The sequence below is a fragment of the Balaenoptera borealis genome (genome assembly GCF_965194805.1).
Source record: "Balaenoptera borealis genome assembly, chromosome: 19".
Classification (NCBI taxonomy): domain Eukaryota; kingdom Metazoa; phylum Chordata; class Mammalia; order Artiodactyla; family Balaenopteridae; genus Balaenoptera; species Balaenoptera borealis.
The window spans coordinates 47986318-48002265 of NC_138878.1; the positions used below are offsets into that span (position 1 = coordinate 47986318).

At 44.9% G+C, this 15948-nt stretch overlaps 1 protein-coding gene across 1 annotated transcript; it reads left to right on the forward strand.

Annotated features, from left to right (window-relative positions):
- Window positions 1-3891: 3891 nt before the first annotated feature.
- Window positions 3892-14842, forward strand: CCNE1 (cyclin E1). The gene is made up of 12 exons (XM_082370036.1): window positions 3892-4135; window positions 4601-4652; window positions 4760-4847; window positions 5075-5143; window positions 9369-9514; window positions 9627-9762; window positions 12250-12396; window positions 12944-13039; window positions 13258-13392; window positions 13503-13614; window positions 13707-13864; window positions 14163-14842. The coding sequence occupies exons 2-12, from the start codon at window positions 4630-4632 to the stop codon at window positions 14283-14285; spliced, it is 1233 nt and encodes a 410-aa protein (XP_082226162.1). The 5' UTR covers window positions 3892-4135; window positions 4601-4629; the 3' UTR covers window positions 14286-14842.
- Window positions 14843-15948: the final 1106 nt, after the last annotated feature.

Below are 15948 nucleotides of genomic sequence, written 5' to 3' on the forward strand. Positions count from 1 at the left end.
GCTTAGGACAGAATCCATAAATGTCAGCTGCCATCATTATTCTATCATATACTCAGTTTAATGGTTTTAGTTTTCACTGGAGTTTTTTAATTAACCAGAGCCTCTGTCTAAAGTGTTGACTGGACTTGCTTTCCAGTGTAAGAGAGGGTTAGGCCAGGGCTGGACCACCTATTGGTTTGCTAATCTCCCCCCTCGGAATCCACAGCAGCGTGAGCTTGATCTGAACAGTAATCAAGTCTTGGGGAGTGGGCTGGGCCTGGGACTCCGGCTGACCTGGCAGGCTGTGCAGACAGATCCCCAGGGCTGCGGGAGGACAGGAGCCAAGCCTCTGAGGCCTTCCCACACTCAGTTCCTTGGCCCTGGGTCCTGCTCATCCTGCCTGGCCCCGACGCCACAGCCCACACCGGTGCAGTGGTGCAGCCAGTTTGACCCCTCTTCCTCTGGTTTTCCTGTGTGTAGCCTCACAAGACCCCCCAGCTTTGGCTCAGCCAGGCAGCCACAGTTGTCCAGCTCTGCCTGATAGCAAAGCCTGGGCCAGCTCCACTCCCAGTCACAGCCCACACCTTCCCTCATCAACCCTCTCCAGTGCTCCTTAACTTTTGTGAGGTGCCTTTAAGGAGCTGGTAACAGTTATGCACCAGCTGCCCAGGAAAGTGCACCTGATAGGCCGGCACTGTCAGCAAGCAGTTTCCTGGGACCCTGAAGGCTGCCTGGGGGCCCTGGGTTAAGGAATCCTATCTGGGAAGAACTTTCCCCTTGCAACCCCCATGGGATTACTTCTTAACGTTTGTATCCTGGTTCCTTACCCTCCACCATCATCAGGGCCTAAACCACATATGAAGGTAAGCCAATGCCCCTAATTTTTTAATGAATAATAATAATAATAATAATTGTTGATACATACTGAACACTTACTCTATGCTAGATACTAGAGCAAATGCATTATAGGTATTAATACATTTATTTCTTACAGCAACTCTGGAGGTTGGAATAATTAAAATCACACCCATTTTACAGATGAGGAAATTGAGACACCAAGAGGTTAAGGAATTTCCCAAAGTCTCATGGCAGAGGGAAGGTGCTGTCCTCCCTACACAGCAGCTGTTTTACCACCTCTAGTGTAATGCACAGTCTCCCTCAAGGCTGTGTCAATGTTTGGACACAGAATGAAATGAACTCAAAGAGCCAAAGGTGAACTGCTCCAGACGAGTAGCCATCAGTGACTTCTGAAGACTCCAAGTCTTTGTGCAGGCTGTTTCTGCTGCCTCGGACATAACTTTTCTATTGTTCCTGCCAAATTCATTCATCTTTCCAACCTAGAGGCTACTTCCTCCAAGCAGCCTTCTTAGTGTCCAGGAGTAGATTGGATGCCCTTGCCCCCAACTCCACGTGAATTCGTAGCCCCCAGAATTTTCCCATCCTAGCCCTTATCGCTCTGTACTGCAACTGCCAACCTCCATGACTGCCTCCCTTCCAGACTGGAAGTTCCTGAGTAGGCAGGGATTATTAAAGTCTTGCTTTACTTTGTTTTAAATTATTTTTTTAAAAAATAACTATTTTATTCTTTAGGTATTACATATGCTCAGTAAAGTGCAAAAATCAAAAATGTGATTGAACTTTTATATATGTACACAGCCATGTAACCACCACTCAGATCAAGATATAAAACATGTGCATGGTGGTACCCAGAACCCCCACCCCAGAGGGGTCTTATTGCTGTCACCACAGTTTTTGTCTTTTCTTAAACTTCTAATAACTGGCATCACACAGGAATACTGTTTTGTATCTGGTTTCTTGTGCTTACCAATATGTCTGTGAGATTCATCCATATTGCTGTATGTTTCAGTGGTTTGTCCTTTTTATTGTTGTGTAGTATTCCACTGAATGAATATACCAAAATTTACTTATCCATTTTACCACTGACGAAAATATCACCTAGGGTATAGAACATCAGGAATTCTTATTCTTTGCTGGTAGCAGTATAAATTGCTACAACCACTATGGAAAACTGTCTTGTCTATCATTGTTCAACAACTGTAATTTATTGGGTAGTTATTATGTGCCAGGCTCTGTACTCAGCATTTCATCTGCATTATTTCACTTAATCCTTACAATGACCCTAAGAAGCAGATAGATGCCATACATGAAATAAGACAATCATGGTATCAACATCACAGGATTATTGTGAAGTTTAGTTGAGATAATACTTTGAAGGATTTAGGGCAAATCTGCTATTTTGGAAATGTCTGTGATACCTGTTATTGTTACTACCTAAGGGCTGGGAATTCAGGAGCCTGGGTTCCCATGCCTACCTGTGCCAATCCGAGCAAGTCATCTCAGCAGCCTTGACCTCAGAGCCCCTGGAAGGTCAACAATCTGCTAGCAGGGACCTCTGAGGATGACACAAGTCAGGCCCTCCAGTAAGATCTAGTCTCTAACTTCAAGAAGACAGTTATGGAGGGAGGAGGTCCAAGACTGGGACTGTAAATCAGGAAGGGGCTTAGGAGTGTTTAGGAGCCCTCTGCTACATGCTTCTTCTAGAAGTTTAGTACAGTAGGTAATTTCAAGTGATGATTGTTCAATACCTGTCTCTCTCCTTAGCCTGTAAACTCCACAAGGGCTTGGTCATTGTGTTTTTCAAGCATTCCTTCACAAGTAAGATTTAAGTGCCTCCCTTCCTCCAGGGACTTTGCCAAGAGCTGGGGGATACAGCAGTGAACAAGACAGACAAGGTAGGGAGCGGGGCACCAAACATGGACAGGAGCAAGAGACATATGGTGGCAAGGGCTGTGAAGGAACCGCAGCAGGGCAATGAGGTGGACAGGAACTCCTGGGGAGAGGGGTGCTCTAGATTAAGTGGTCACTGAAGACCTTAAAATTCTTGGGAAGGATGAGCAGCCAGAAGGGGCTAGAGCTGGGGACAACAAACTCCAAGGCCCTGACATGAGAAAGGACACAGGGTGGCCAAAAGAGCTGTGAGGGGAGGGGGTTGAAGGAATGGTCTGAGGGGGGGTGAGGGCCAGTCCACGCGGAGTCCTGTAGGACAGGGAGTGTGGATTTGATTTTACGGCCCGTCGATGGAAACACAAGCTAGAGAGGTCTGCGTGAAATCCCAGCATCAGAAAGGTCTTCTGAAGAATTTTTGGGGAAGGGGCACACATGGAAGGTACTCTACTATTAGCTGAATGGACGCAAGCACGCATGGACAGAGGGATGGACGCGCGTCCAGGAGTAACAGCTGTTCCCGAGGGGGGCCCCAGATCAGGCGGCCTGAGGCCCTGGTTCTAGGCTCTGTGACCAGGCGCTGTGACCTTGGGCACATCCCCGCCCCGACTCAGGGCCCGGAACCCTGCGTCTCGGGGGCGGGGAGGACGTGCAAGGAGGGCCAAGCCGCGCGCGCCGGAGGCCGACGGACGTCGGGTCTTCTGGCAGACCCCAGCCGGGGCCCGAACCCCAACCGCCAGCCGTGTTTACATTCCACCCGCGCAGACCACGCGGCTTTTTGCCGCTCCAGCGCCGCTCGGCTCCGCCCCCAGAGCCCGGCGGCCCGCCCCTCTGCCGCGCTCGCGCCAGAGCTCCCCCGCGTCCCGCCTGCGCGGCCCCGCCCCCCCGCGCGCGCGGGCCAGCCCACGAGTCCGGCCCCGCGCGGGCTCTGCAGCTCTAGCCGCGCAGGCCCCGCCCGGCCTCCGGGCCTCGCCGCTCCGGCGCGCAGGCCCTGTCACTTAGCCCCGCCCCGCGCTGGCCCCGCCCCTGGCGGTCCGGAGCGCTGGGGCCGGCCCGCGCCGCGTGGGGCGGTCCTGAGGGCGGTGGCTGGGCGGGCCCGGGCCCTCGGGCGGCCGCTGAGGGGCTCCCAGCCGGCCGGGGCGGGGCGGAGGGTGGCGGGAGGGCGGGAGGGCGCGAGGGCGGGCCGGGGGCCCGTTCCGCGCGCAGGGATTTTTAAATGTCCCGCTCTTAGCCGGGCGCAGGAGCAGCCGGCTCGGCCGCCAGCGCGGTGTAGGGGGCAGGCGCGGATCCCGCCACCGCCGCGCGCTCGGCCCGCCGCAGCCTCCCGCCTCCCGGCTTCCCGCTCGCCTCTGCCTCCTGCCTCCGGCCTCAGCTCGTGCAGCCCGCCTGCCTGCCGCGGAGACGGCTTCGGGTAAGGACCCCGCCGCGGGCTGCCGGACGGCGCGGCAGGCTGGGACTCCTGGAGCACCCGGGTCGGGCCGGGCCGGGGTGGGGGTGGGGCGAGGCCGGGTCGCCGGGTCCCTGGAGGCGTCAGCGCGGGGTGACCCGGTAGGGTGACTCAGGGACAGCTTACGGGGAGGTGTTGAGGGGAAGACTGAGGCAGCCGGGGCCCCGAGGGAGGCGATGGGCCGGCGAGGGTTTCGGGGGGCGTCGAGGCCCCCCCCCCACCCTAGGTTCCGACCCGGCATCGCGGGCCGCTGGCGGCGCCGCGGGTGACAGGCCACCCCGGGCCCATCGGCCATTTTCCCGACCGGCCCGGGAGGCTCCCGCCGCTGCTGCCGCCCGCGCGGGAGGGGGAGGGGTGCCCGGGACGGACCGGCGGGCCCTGGTCCCCTCCGCCGGCCGTCCTCACCCCACTGCCGCTTCGTGCCCCCAGGCCTGAGGTTTGATCCTGCGCCCAGCGCCATGCCGAGGGAAAAGAAGGAGAGGTGAGTGGCCTGGCCGCTGCGGGGAAGGGGAAGGTGTGCAGTGGTGGGGGAGGGGTGGGCCGAGATTTGGGGAGAACTCTTACCTCCGTGCCATCCTGGCTTTTCAGGGATGGGAAGGAACCCGGCACCATGAAAGAGGAAAGCGGCACCGATGTCTCTGTTCGCTCCAGGAAAAGGAAGGCAAATGTGGCCGTTGTGAGTACAAAGGAGACAGGTGGGGGAGGATTCCCCCCCACCCCCCATCTTACCTGGGTACCAGGCTGGGTTCTGACCTCATATTTATTGATAGGGGGTCAAGGGGGGTGCGTTTGGCAGAAATGGTGCTCATAACCTTACCAGCTTTCTTTTTCTTCTCTCTCTCTGTGTTTTTGTCTTTGGGCTGTTTGGTGTGTTTCCTTGGGGTGTGGGTTGTTTTATGTTAGTTTTTGCAGGATCCAGATGAAGAAGTTGCCAAAATTGACAGGACCGTGAGAAGCCAGTGTGGCAGTCAGGTAGGTACATTTTCTGATTGGGTCTAAGTTGAGGGTCTCCTTTTTTGGGGTCACATTAAGTCTCATACTTCCTTGCCTTCCGCTGAAGGCTTTTTCTCTAACTGTGGCCACAGTCCATACGACTGAGCGCTGTGCCTGTCAGTGGGCACTGACCTCTGCCAGCCTTGAGATTCCAGGAAGGTCTGTGTTCCTGACTGACATCCCTGAGATGACAAATATGCACTGATGTCTGGAAGAACCAGAATGGACCTCACATAACTCAGTCCTCTCCTTTTGCCCTTGAGGAAACTGAGACTCAGTTAGAGGAAGAAAGTAACCCAGAGTCCTGTGCAAGCCAGGGGCGGAGCCTGTCCTACAGCCTCTCTGTGGGCTGGTGAACTGCGGGGAGGGCTCCTGACACAGAGCTCTTTGGGTAACTGTGAGAATAGGGGTTTGTGTGTACACATAAGCACACATCCACACTTGTGTTTCTTTGTCATGGTGCTTAAGGACTTCCCTTCCCTGCTCCCACCCCCTTTAGGTCATGTTTCAAACTTTTTCCCCCTTTCTGAAAGTTCTTCTGGCCCATCCAGCAATTACCTACAGTGATCACTGCCACCTGGAGCTTGATCTGGCCTCCACCAGAGTATTAGTAGGACGTTCTGTGTAATGATATGTGCATCTCAACACATTTTTAAAATTGACTAGTCCATTTCTCTTGCCCCTCCTTCATGGAGTTCCCGCCATATTTCTTGCATGCTCATGGTATCATCATAATATCAGACGTTCCTAGCAGAAAAAGCTTGTATTATCTCTCTGCCTCCAGAAATGGCTGGAGCCTGTAGTTATGGCTCTAGTAGGGGAAGCAGCCTATCTCCAAACTAGCTGATTAGGCTTTCTGACGCTATAGCAGATGAAAGCTGAGCAGGAATAGTATTTGAGCTGAGGATACCTGATTCGGTTAGCAGTGGCAGCACATCGCTTTGTAGGGCAGTGAGCAACAGCCATAGCAGCTGGGTTCGGAAGAGTGAAGGGCTTCAAAGCCGAGGGCCCCATTATTTGTAACAAGTTGTTACTGCACATAAGACCCTAGTAATTAGTATTTCTGGGGAGGTTCCACTGAATATTGAACAATGGCTTGATGATTTCCTTGCTGTATTAGAAAAAGAAATACTTCACTCTAGGAAAGGAAATAAGACAGTGCATTCCAAGTTCTTTCCTTTTTTTCCTTTTTTCTCCCTGTAAAGACTTCAAACCAAGCAAGTTAATTTTTGTGGATTTCTACTAAAATGGACCTCTACTTTGTGAAATTCAAGATTGGTTATTTTCCCGCCTGTGGTTTGAATTGAAGTTTTTAACTGAGGATGAAGCAAAGCTGTCCCTGTTGACTTCTTGGAGTTTTAGAGTAGTTTCTGTTCTCAAAGATAACCTGAACTGTGCCTAGGGTGCCTAAGACAGGGCTTTGGTCCTATCCTTGGACTGCAGAGAGTTGATAGATGTGATACATGAATAGCCATATTATTTCCCACTAGAAGGCGTTTTCATGGTTGTTCAGAGATTAATGACAACAGGTTTCTACACATTTTGCCAAGTAGATAGCTTGAAAATTACCCATCATTTATGGAGCAATCAATGTCTTATGTTATTTCTCTGTGTAGATTCATGAAGCTAGAATTTTGGGGTAACAACCTTTTTGCCAATTAATTATACAGAATTTTTCTCTGGAGTTATCATAGTTCAGCCTTGTTTAACAGCTCTGAGCTACTTGCAGCCCTCATGCTCAACTCCATGAAACTGCTTCATCAAGACCACATGGAACCTTTGATTCTTACCTTAGGTTTTTCTCAATGAAGATAATACTCTTTTATCTAAAGTCTATTTAACATATCCATTTTTGTTGTTCAATTTTTTGCATGAGACCCAACTTTTTTACTGAAGTGGAGTCCTGGAATTTCTATTAGTTACTTCTCAGAACATAATTTTGCATAAGGTAGTTTTATTCTTAGTTAAAAGTGGCATAAAGAGTCAGGGGTTGTTGGGAATAATCAAAATTGGTCTCTTGCTGTTACCCCGTTCCTTCCTAAAGTCAGACTGATCTTGCTTTCTTTGAGACATGGTATACACTCAAGTGAAATGATACAGACTTCATTATTCTGCTTCATCCACTGGTTCCTAAAAGGCCAACTTTGGGGACCATTTGTCTGCTTGTGGTTCACCCAATCTGTCTGTGAACTACAGGTAGGGAAATGTTACCATTTTATCTCCAAAAGCCTCCTCTCAGCTATTTCAGCCATGTGGCTACAGAGGGTGACAACCAGCTTCTGCTTTCAAAACTAGAATTCATTGTTGAATGAAGAGCAACCTAAAGCAGTTGTAATGTGACCCTTTTTGAGTCAAGGAAATACTACCAGCACATGATACTAGAACTGGAAGAGGATGTTGCCCTTCTCCAACAGCTGTTGGCAAGAGCTGTCATGGTTAATTTGCATGCCCAATTCTTTGCACATTGGATGGAGAAGAGCTTTATCCTGCTTTGCTCTTCTCAGTACCCTGAAAGTGCTCTGGCTTCCTCTGAAAGTGACCGGTGTGCTGTGATAGCCACCCTGTCCCATATCTTCCAGGCAGCACTTAGAGCCCAAGTTTCCATGTTCATTTATAGTCCTCTCCGTTGTCTCTTTTCTAGTCAATATTAATGATCTCTCTGCTTTAAAAAAAAAAAAAAAAAATGCCAAGAGTCTCAGACTTTTTCACAGAGCTTCCATACTGGCAGGATTGTTAACATTCCCTGTCTTCAATAAAATTACTATTTTATAATTTTAAAAATCAATAATAGTCCTTTAGAGTAAGATAATAGAGTAGCTTTAAAAGGAAAAATGTTAGGGCTTCCCTGGTGGCGCAGTGGTTGAGAATCTGCCTGCCAATGCAGGGGACACGGGTTCGAGCCCTGGTCTGGGACAATCCCACATGCGGCGGAGCGACTAGGCCCGTGAGCCACAACTACTGAGCCTGTGCGTCTGGAGCCTGTGCTCCACAACGGGAGAGGCCGCGATAGTGAGAGGCCCGTGCACCGCGATGAAGAGTGGCCCCCGCTTGCCACAACTAGAGAAAGCCCTCGCACAGAAACGAAGACCCAACACAACCAAAAATAAATAAATAAATAAATAAATAAAAAATTAAAAAAAAAAAAGTTTCCACCTTTGAATAAATAAAAAGCACAGTCAAGGACTCTGATATCTTCAACTGTATTCAAAGACTATGTAATTAACCTCTTAAAAAAAAAAAAAAAGGAAAAATGTTAAATGGCAAAATGAAATTATTTTCCAAATATTAAAAATTGACTTAAATTAAGTATCTGGAATCTTTAAAAGAAGCATTGTTTGGGTTTTTAATGATGGTTTATTCAATTAGCATTTATCACTCTGCAAGGCTTTGGAGTGGGTTTCAGAGGTCTTCAGGAATATCTAAGCTTTCTCTCTACAGACTTTTTAATATATCCTGTGACTATTGCTTGATTCGGTTTTAACTAGGCGGATACTCCTTTTGTTTCATTTTGAGTTAAGGAAAAGGAAAGGTCCCCGTTATGTAATAATTTTGGCTTGACCTGCAACCAAAGGAAGATGTCACATTTGGTGGGTTTTGTTTTAAAGTGGGGAGACTTTAATTATAGATGGCAATCAGTTTACATTTTGATTTTTCTATACTTGTGATTGTGGAGTGCTTATGTAAATGCTTTTACTGGAAATTGTCTTTCACTTTTAAGACATTTCATTAGGTTAGTTGTACTTATTAAAAAACCAAATCTTTGAATTGTGACCAAATAATCTCACAACACACTTTAGGAGTCATGCTCAGTATCTTACTGAGCTGCCAATAGATTTTATTCTTTTGTTTTTTTGGTAACGTAAGAGCTGTTTGCATTTTGTCTTACCCTTCCTGCATCTGTTTTGCTGCTCAAACACTTCATATGAGGATGATGATGTGGAGGGTAAAATGCTACTGACTGTAGTTTTCTTAGGTTTTGCTGCATAGACTCCTAAGCTAATGACAAAATGCAATGAAAGCTTGGAGTCATTTCTGTGTCTTCCATGCTATCTCCATCTCAATTTAGGCCAGAATATTGACTTAGGCCTAGAGATTTCTCTCCAGCGTGAAGACATTTTCTGTTTTACTGGCTGTTTGACAAATCAATGAATGTAAAAACAGCTGGTTTACATCAAACATTTTTTTAATGTGTCTTTCTTTACAGCCTTGGGACAGTAATACAGTCTGTGAAAACCCCTGCTCCTTGATTCCCACACCTGACAAAGAAGAGGATGAGCTCGTATACCCAAATTCTGCATATAAGCCTCAGAGTTGCACACCATCCAGAGCCTCGCCACTGCCTGTACTGAAGTAAGCTGGCTGCTGAGTGCCTTCTGGATCTCTTACTCCCTGTGTGCACTCCCGCCTCACTAGTATGGATGCATACTGACACCTGTCTTTTGCTTGCTTTTGTTTTTTGTAGCTGGGCAAATAGAGAGGAAGTATGGAAAATCATGTTAAACAAGGAAAAGACATACTTGAGGGATAAGCACTTTATGCAGCGGCACCCTCTTCTGCAGCCTAAAATGCGAGCGATTCTTCTAGATTGGTTAATGGAGGTGAGCTGGAGCCTTCCTGTTAACTAGAAGCATTGGCCATTTCTAGGTTCTTCTGTGCTGTTATAATCTCTTCAAGTGTTTGATTCCATTGACACATTCTGTGTCTCTGAACTGTGGTATCTATAGTACAGTGGCTTAACTTTTTTGCTCATGTACTTCCTTAAAAGAATTTCTGAAGTATCTTTACCCCTTAGATATTTTTAAGTTGGCATCTAATTTTTTTTCTCAAAGTTTAAATAGTTGCAAAGGTTGTATTTTCCAATTAATCATAAATATTGATATTTGATCTTTCAGTCTGTACACTCAAATTGCTTTTGAGTGAACACAGTGGAATGTGGGTAACAGCTATTTGATAGCCACTACCAAATGTTTTAAAAATATATGAATAAATTTATCTTTAAGTCAGAAAATTTACAGTGTTTCTTTTTAACTCCTTGGGATTCATTTCTCTTTACCCACAGAATTTTATCCTAACAAAATATATTGATCAAATCTTTTATTGATCACACTATCATACTTCTCTACAATAATTGATCAAAATAACAAGTATTACAAATTGTGATAAATAATTGTCAAACATAAAAAGTAATATTGTATAGGCAGTGCACCTCTTTCTGGGAGGAAGTGTGGGTGAGTCAGTAGTGGCTCAATTAAGGACACTTCCTGGACACCTCTGTAAGCCTTGGGTGGGTGACAAGTGGGCTTTCTTCTGTGATGTGGAAGGACATCTCAGGCAGATCCGTTATATGAAAGCACATATGGAAGTTGAGTGTCTAAGTATTCCCTAAAAATGAACTGTGCCACGTACCCTTTAGGAAGTCTGTATTAGCAGGGGTATGTGTACCCCTGTTGTGCTTGTCCTAGAATCGAATCCCCTGCTGCCATTTAATGTCTGTGTGCCTCAGTCAGGCAAGTCACTTAACTTTGAGTCTTGGTTTTCTCATCTGTAATGTTTTCTAGCAATATTTGCTTGCAGAGTTTGTGTGGATTAGAAATAGTGTTTATGAAGTACAGTTTACATAGTAGGCAAGAAAAGATAGCTATTTTTATCATTCTTAATTTGCTTTTCTTTATTGGTCCCTGAAAATGTCAACATAGAAAATGTACAAATGTACAAATTGTTTGGCCTTGCAGTTGTCCACAGACCCACCATGGCACATAGCCCTTATGGGCCTTTTGGAACATTTTATAATTCCTTGAAGCATTAGATGTGGTATGCTTTAACCTCTCAGGCTTCAGCTCATAAGATGTTGTGACTGAGAGGTTCTATTTTATATAATGCAATTGATGCCATTGATGCAATTGATACTTTAAAGAAATGATTTTCCCTGCAAGTCAATCAAAAAAGTCATGTAATACTATTGAAAGGATAGAAAAGAATGGTAACCTTTATGTCTTCAGTGGGACAAGACTGGAGTCCACAGTTCACAGGCAGGCTCGTCTGCAGCGATGTTAAGTTTCCCAGCCCCTAGCCCAGCCAAGAAGTCTGTACGTAAGAAAGGCAGTGCTTACGCTGTGTGCCCAATGGTGAGCTGGGTAAAATAGTCTGAAAGTTTGTTCCTTAGAGAACAGAAGCTCTAATTTTACTTCTAATCCTATTGTAGTTGTGTTATTTTATAAAAACTAACTCTAAATATGGCTCCACCTGGACTTCAGAAACATTCTTTGGTGATTGATGGAGTTTTCTACTAATGTTCTGTTTGTTGTTTCCTTTGGTGCCTTTTCTACTTATTAACCCCATGAAGTGTACTTACATGGGATATACTGTTTAGGAACAGCAGTTTTAAATGCACAATCAGACATTTGATGACAGTAATGAATTGAGGTCTAATATTTCCTTGGTCCTTTTCAACTCCATCATGTACACTGTTTCACCATACCTCACAGCAATCCTGTGAGGTAGGCAAAACAGGTATTGTCCTAATTTTATAGTCTGAGATAATCCGAGATAAATGGGTTTGTCTAAAGGGAGCCTATGCTAGGTCTCCGAGTCTTTTGTTTAATGTTTTTAAAACACCATTTGCCTCTTGTGATTAACAGATTAACAGTGTTTTAGTGTTTAGTGTTGTAGTCTTTAAATAAATGTATGTTCCAGCTTTCAAACTTTCATACTGATAGTGCCCATTGTGAAGAAATATGGTAGTTCTTTCCTCATGTCATAATGAAACTTATAAAGGGGGACACCTTTCTTTGAGAAAATTCCATTTTTCCTTGAAATGCTGCTTTTAACAGGCTGTGAATGTACCTTCTTTCCGCAGCCTATGAGCATTTGCTCTTATATTATAGATCACAGAACACTTCATCCTTATACCTGAGTTCCAGTTTTCCATTGTGCATGTGCTTAGGGACAAGCAAGGTAACCATCCTTTCAGAAAAGCCAGGTTCTCTCTCTTGATTTGGTTATATTATCCTTCACCAAACTCACGACAAGTTTTTTGTCTTTCTTTTTTTCTCAAGTAACTGTTCTAAAACTTACTATTTTTTCAGGTGTGTGAAGTCTATAAACTTCACAGAGAGACATTTTACTTGGCACAGGATTTCTTTGATCGGTATATGGCAACACAACAAAATGTTGTAAAAACGCTTTTACAGCTTATTGGGATTTCATCTTTATTTATTGCTGCCAAACTTGAGGTAAATAATTTTCAAATATTTGTTATGTAGTACATGCTTGAGCTCCACTGAGATTAGGGGAAGAGGTCAACTATTTGTCTAAATTTTTCTAATTTGAGGCCTTCTAAAGTTCAGCCACACACACAAAAAAGCTAGAAATTAACCAAGAAAAGTATGAGTATATAAAATGCTTAGGTTAATATAATTCCTTTAATCAAAAAAATTGAACTTTGACCTAAGAGGATTAAAATTTTGGTGTGATTAGAAGGGTGGATGGGCACAGCTTTCAAACATGTTGAAAAGGTGAAAATTTCAAAGCTCCCCATTGAGTAAAAGTTTGATTGATTGATTGATTGATTGATTGATTGATGTGGGTAAGTGTTTCATTTCTTTCACAATTAATGCATTTTGAACCACTGGAGTGGCTCTTGTATTTATCCCATCAGTGTACCCTTTCTTTCTTTCTATGTCAGCATACTAAAAAGAATAATTTGGGAGGTACATTATAAGCTAAAACTATCAGAGATGGACTTTTTGCTAGTAGTATCTTCCTTTTATTTCCTTTCAGGAAATCTATCCTCCAAAGTTGCACCAGTTTGCTTATGTTACAGATGGGGCTTGTTCAGGAGATGAAATTCTTACCATGGAATTAATCATTATGAAGGTAGGTTACAAGTTAGTTTTTCAGTCCTTTTTAAAAATTCCTACATAATATCTTTTCTATATTCAGCATGAGTGCATCTGGCTAGGTGTTCTCCAGCTGGACACATTGTGGCATGGGAAATGGCTGCATTTTGAACTCCTTTAGAGGACCAAAGGGAGTAGAAATGTCTTTTTCTTTTTTCAACCATTGGTCTCTCTTTTCTCTCTGTTTTCCCTTAGGCCCTTAAGTGGCATTTAAGTCCCCTGACCATTGTGTCCTGGCTGAATGTATACATGCAGGTTGCATATCTAAATGATTTTTATGAAGTGCTCCTGCCGCAGTATCCTCAGCAAATCTTCATACAGATTGCAGAGGTAAGTGGCTTTATTACCTCTGTGGGGCGACCTACCCCACCACTAGATTGAGTAACTCTAGAAGGGATGTGTGTTGGCCGTGTCCCTCAGTGTTCTTTTCTTCTCCATAGCTTTTAGATCTCTGTGTCCTGGATGTCGGCTGCTTAGAATTTTCTTATGGGGTACTTGCTGCTTCTGCCTTGTATCATTTCTCTTCATCTGAATTGATGCAAAAGGTTTCAGGTACGTTGGCTTTCCAGTCCATTCACAGGTGTATTGAACTTATAAACCAGTTGTTGGCCTCAGATTGAGCCTAATATGTATTTTCATTGCAGGGTATCAGTGGTGTGATATAGAGAGGTGTGTCAAGTGGATGGTTCCATTTGCCATGGTTATAAGGGAAACAGGAAGTTCCAAACTTAAGCACTTCAGGGGAGTTCCTGCTGAAGATGCACACAACATCCAGACCCATATAAACAGCTTGGATTTGCTGGTCAGTACTGTTCCTTGTTTCCCAGACGAATTCTTAAAACTGCCCGAGCAGCCTCTTCACTCTCTTTTCCACAGGCTCCAGATATCTCAAAAAGACTCCAATTCTTTTAATTCCGTGGCAAAGAAAAATGGTGGTCAACAGATCCTGTTTCTAAGTATCATGTAGCCCAGAGACTTTTAGATTGTTCTTTGCTATTTTTTTCCTTCACTCATCTCTGTAGAAAAAAGCACAAAGTAAGTGAAGCCCAAAGGATACATTCTTCCATTTTAACATTTCTGGCTTTTATTCTTATCAACAGGACAAAGCCCAAGTAAAGAAAGCCATATTGTCTGAAGAAAATAGGATTTCTCCTCTCCCCACTGGGGTCCTCACCCCCCCACAGAGCAGTAAGAAGCAGAGCAGTGGGCAAGGAACAGCATGACCACACCAGCATCCTCACCAAAGACAGCTGTGCGGAAGTGCCTGCCCCCAGTTCTCTCCCGTCTACTGCAGCAGAGGCGTGCGTTAGCTTTTACAGATATTTAAATGGAAGAGCATGTCTCTTCTGCAACAGAAGGCCTCTGTGGATGGCATTGGACAGGGAGAAGTGTTTTTTATTGAATGCTTAGATTTTTTTAATAAGTGGGTCAAGTACACCAGCCACCTCCAGAACACCAATGAGTGCTCCAGATGCTGCTAAGGAGGGTGCTACTTGACTTGATTGACTGTTCACACAAATAACAAAGGCTTGAAGTTGAGGAGTGCCATGTTGCTGTTGGTCTCCCCCTGGCTGTTCTGGGTCGAGTCGTATTAAGTGGAACAGGTGGTTGTGAGCGTTACGATGCGCAGCCCACAACCAGCTATGCTGGGGGCCTCCCCTTTCCATACTATCAGTTGACAGTGTACAATGCCTTTTATGAACTATTGTTTTGTAAGTGCTGCTATGTTTATCCGTTTTTTAATAAAGATAAAACACTGTCTTTGAGACAGCTGGTTTTATGAGCTATGTCTGGTAATTTAAGTTAGGAGTCAACTTTGACTGTGGCTATATCAGGTTCTCTCTTTTAACTTCATGCTTCTCGAAGCTCAAGCCTCTCAAGCAAGTACATTAAAAGAAAACTTTTGAAGTGAGCTTCAGGTGCAGCCTCACAGGCCTCCTCAGGGCCCCTGAGCTGGAATGAGGCTCTGATTGGCATCTTCCAACAGTGCCCTGTGCAGTGGTGGCTCCGGGCGGGCTCACTGGATGGCTTTGGTGATAGTAGTGAAGTCACGTCTGCATCGAGAGGATTCTTAGGTATGATTCCTTCCCGAGCACAGGACAAGGGTCATAAAGTATCTGTAATTAGTGTTATTTAATACTCTTTTCATCCTTACCCAAAGCTTAACCTAAAGTATTTTTTTTTGTTTGGAGAACTTGTTAACATAGTAGCCTAAAACTACGCTTTGAACAAGAAAATGCAAAGTAGAATTATATGTAGTTCAAGGCCGTGATATTCGTATATAGCCTGCTCCCTGACCACTGATGGAATCACCAAGTGCCTTGCCAGCAGGGGCGGCTACTGTCCCCTGTGAGGCCCAGTGTGTACAGGTCACACCATGTGTTGTGGGACATTCCCGAAGTGATGGCCTCGTCAAGTCTTGTTTCATTTTCTCACAGTGCTTTGGTGTATGTATGGGTTCATTAAGGGAGGGTGAATGAGCAAATAAATATCATTTATTTCAACTTGGTATTTTATTATTTTGCAAAAATCTATCTGAAGTAGAAAGAAAAACAGCCACTTTTAATCTACCATATTTATATGAAATTTGAGAGCGATCCTACTTTTTCACATTGTGATGTTATAGTTCTGGCAGTTCTAATACAGTTTTCTTAATATGCATTATAAATCTACATGTAATGGTATTTAGTCAAATGATACTCCTAGCTAATTATTTCTTCATCTCAGAGATGCTCTTGCCTTATAAGTAGTGAATTTTTTTTTTATAGAGATGTACACGTATAAATTGTGTGCTTTTTTCAGTATGTATTTTTTTTTTAATTTTATTTATTTATTTATTTATGGCTGTGTTGGGTCCTCGTTGCTGTGCGAGGGCTTTCTCTAGTT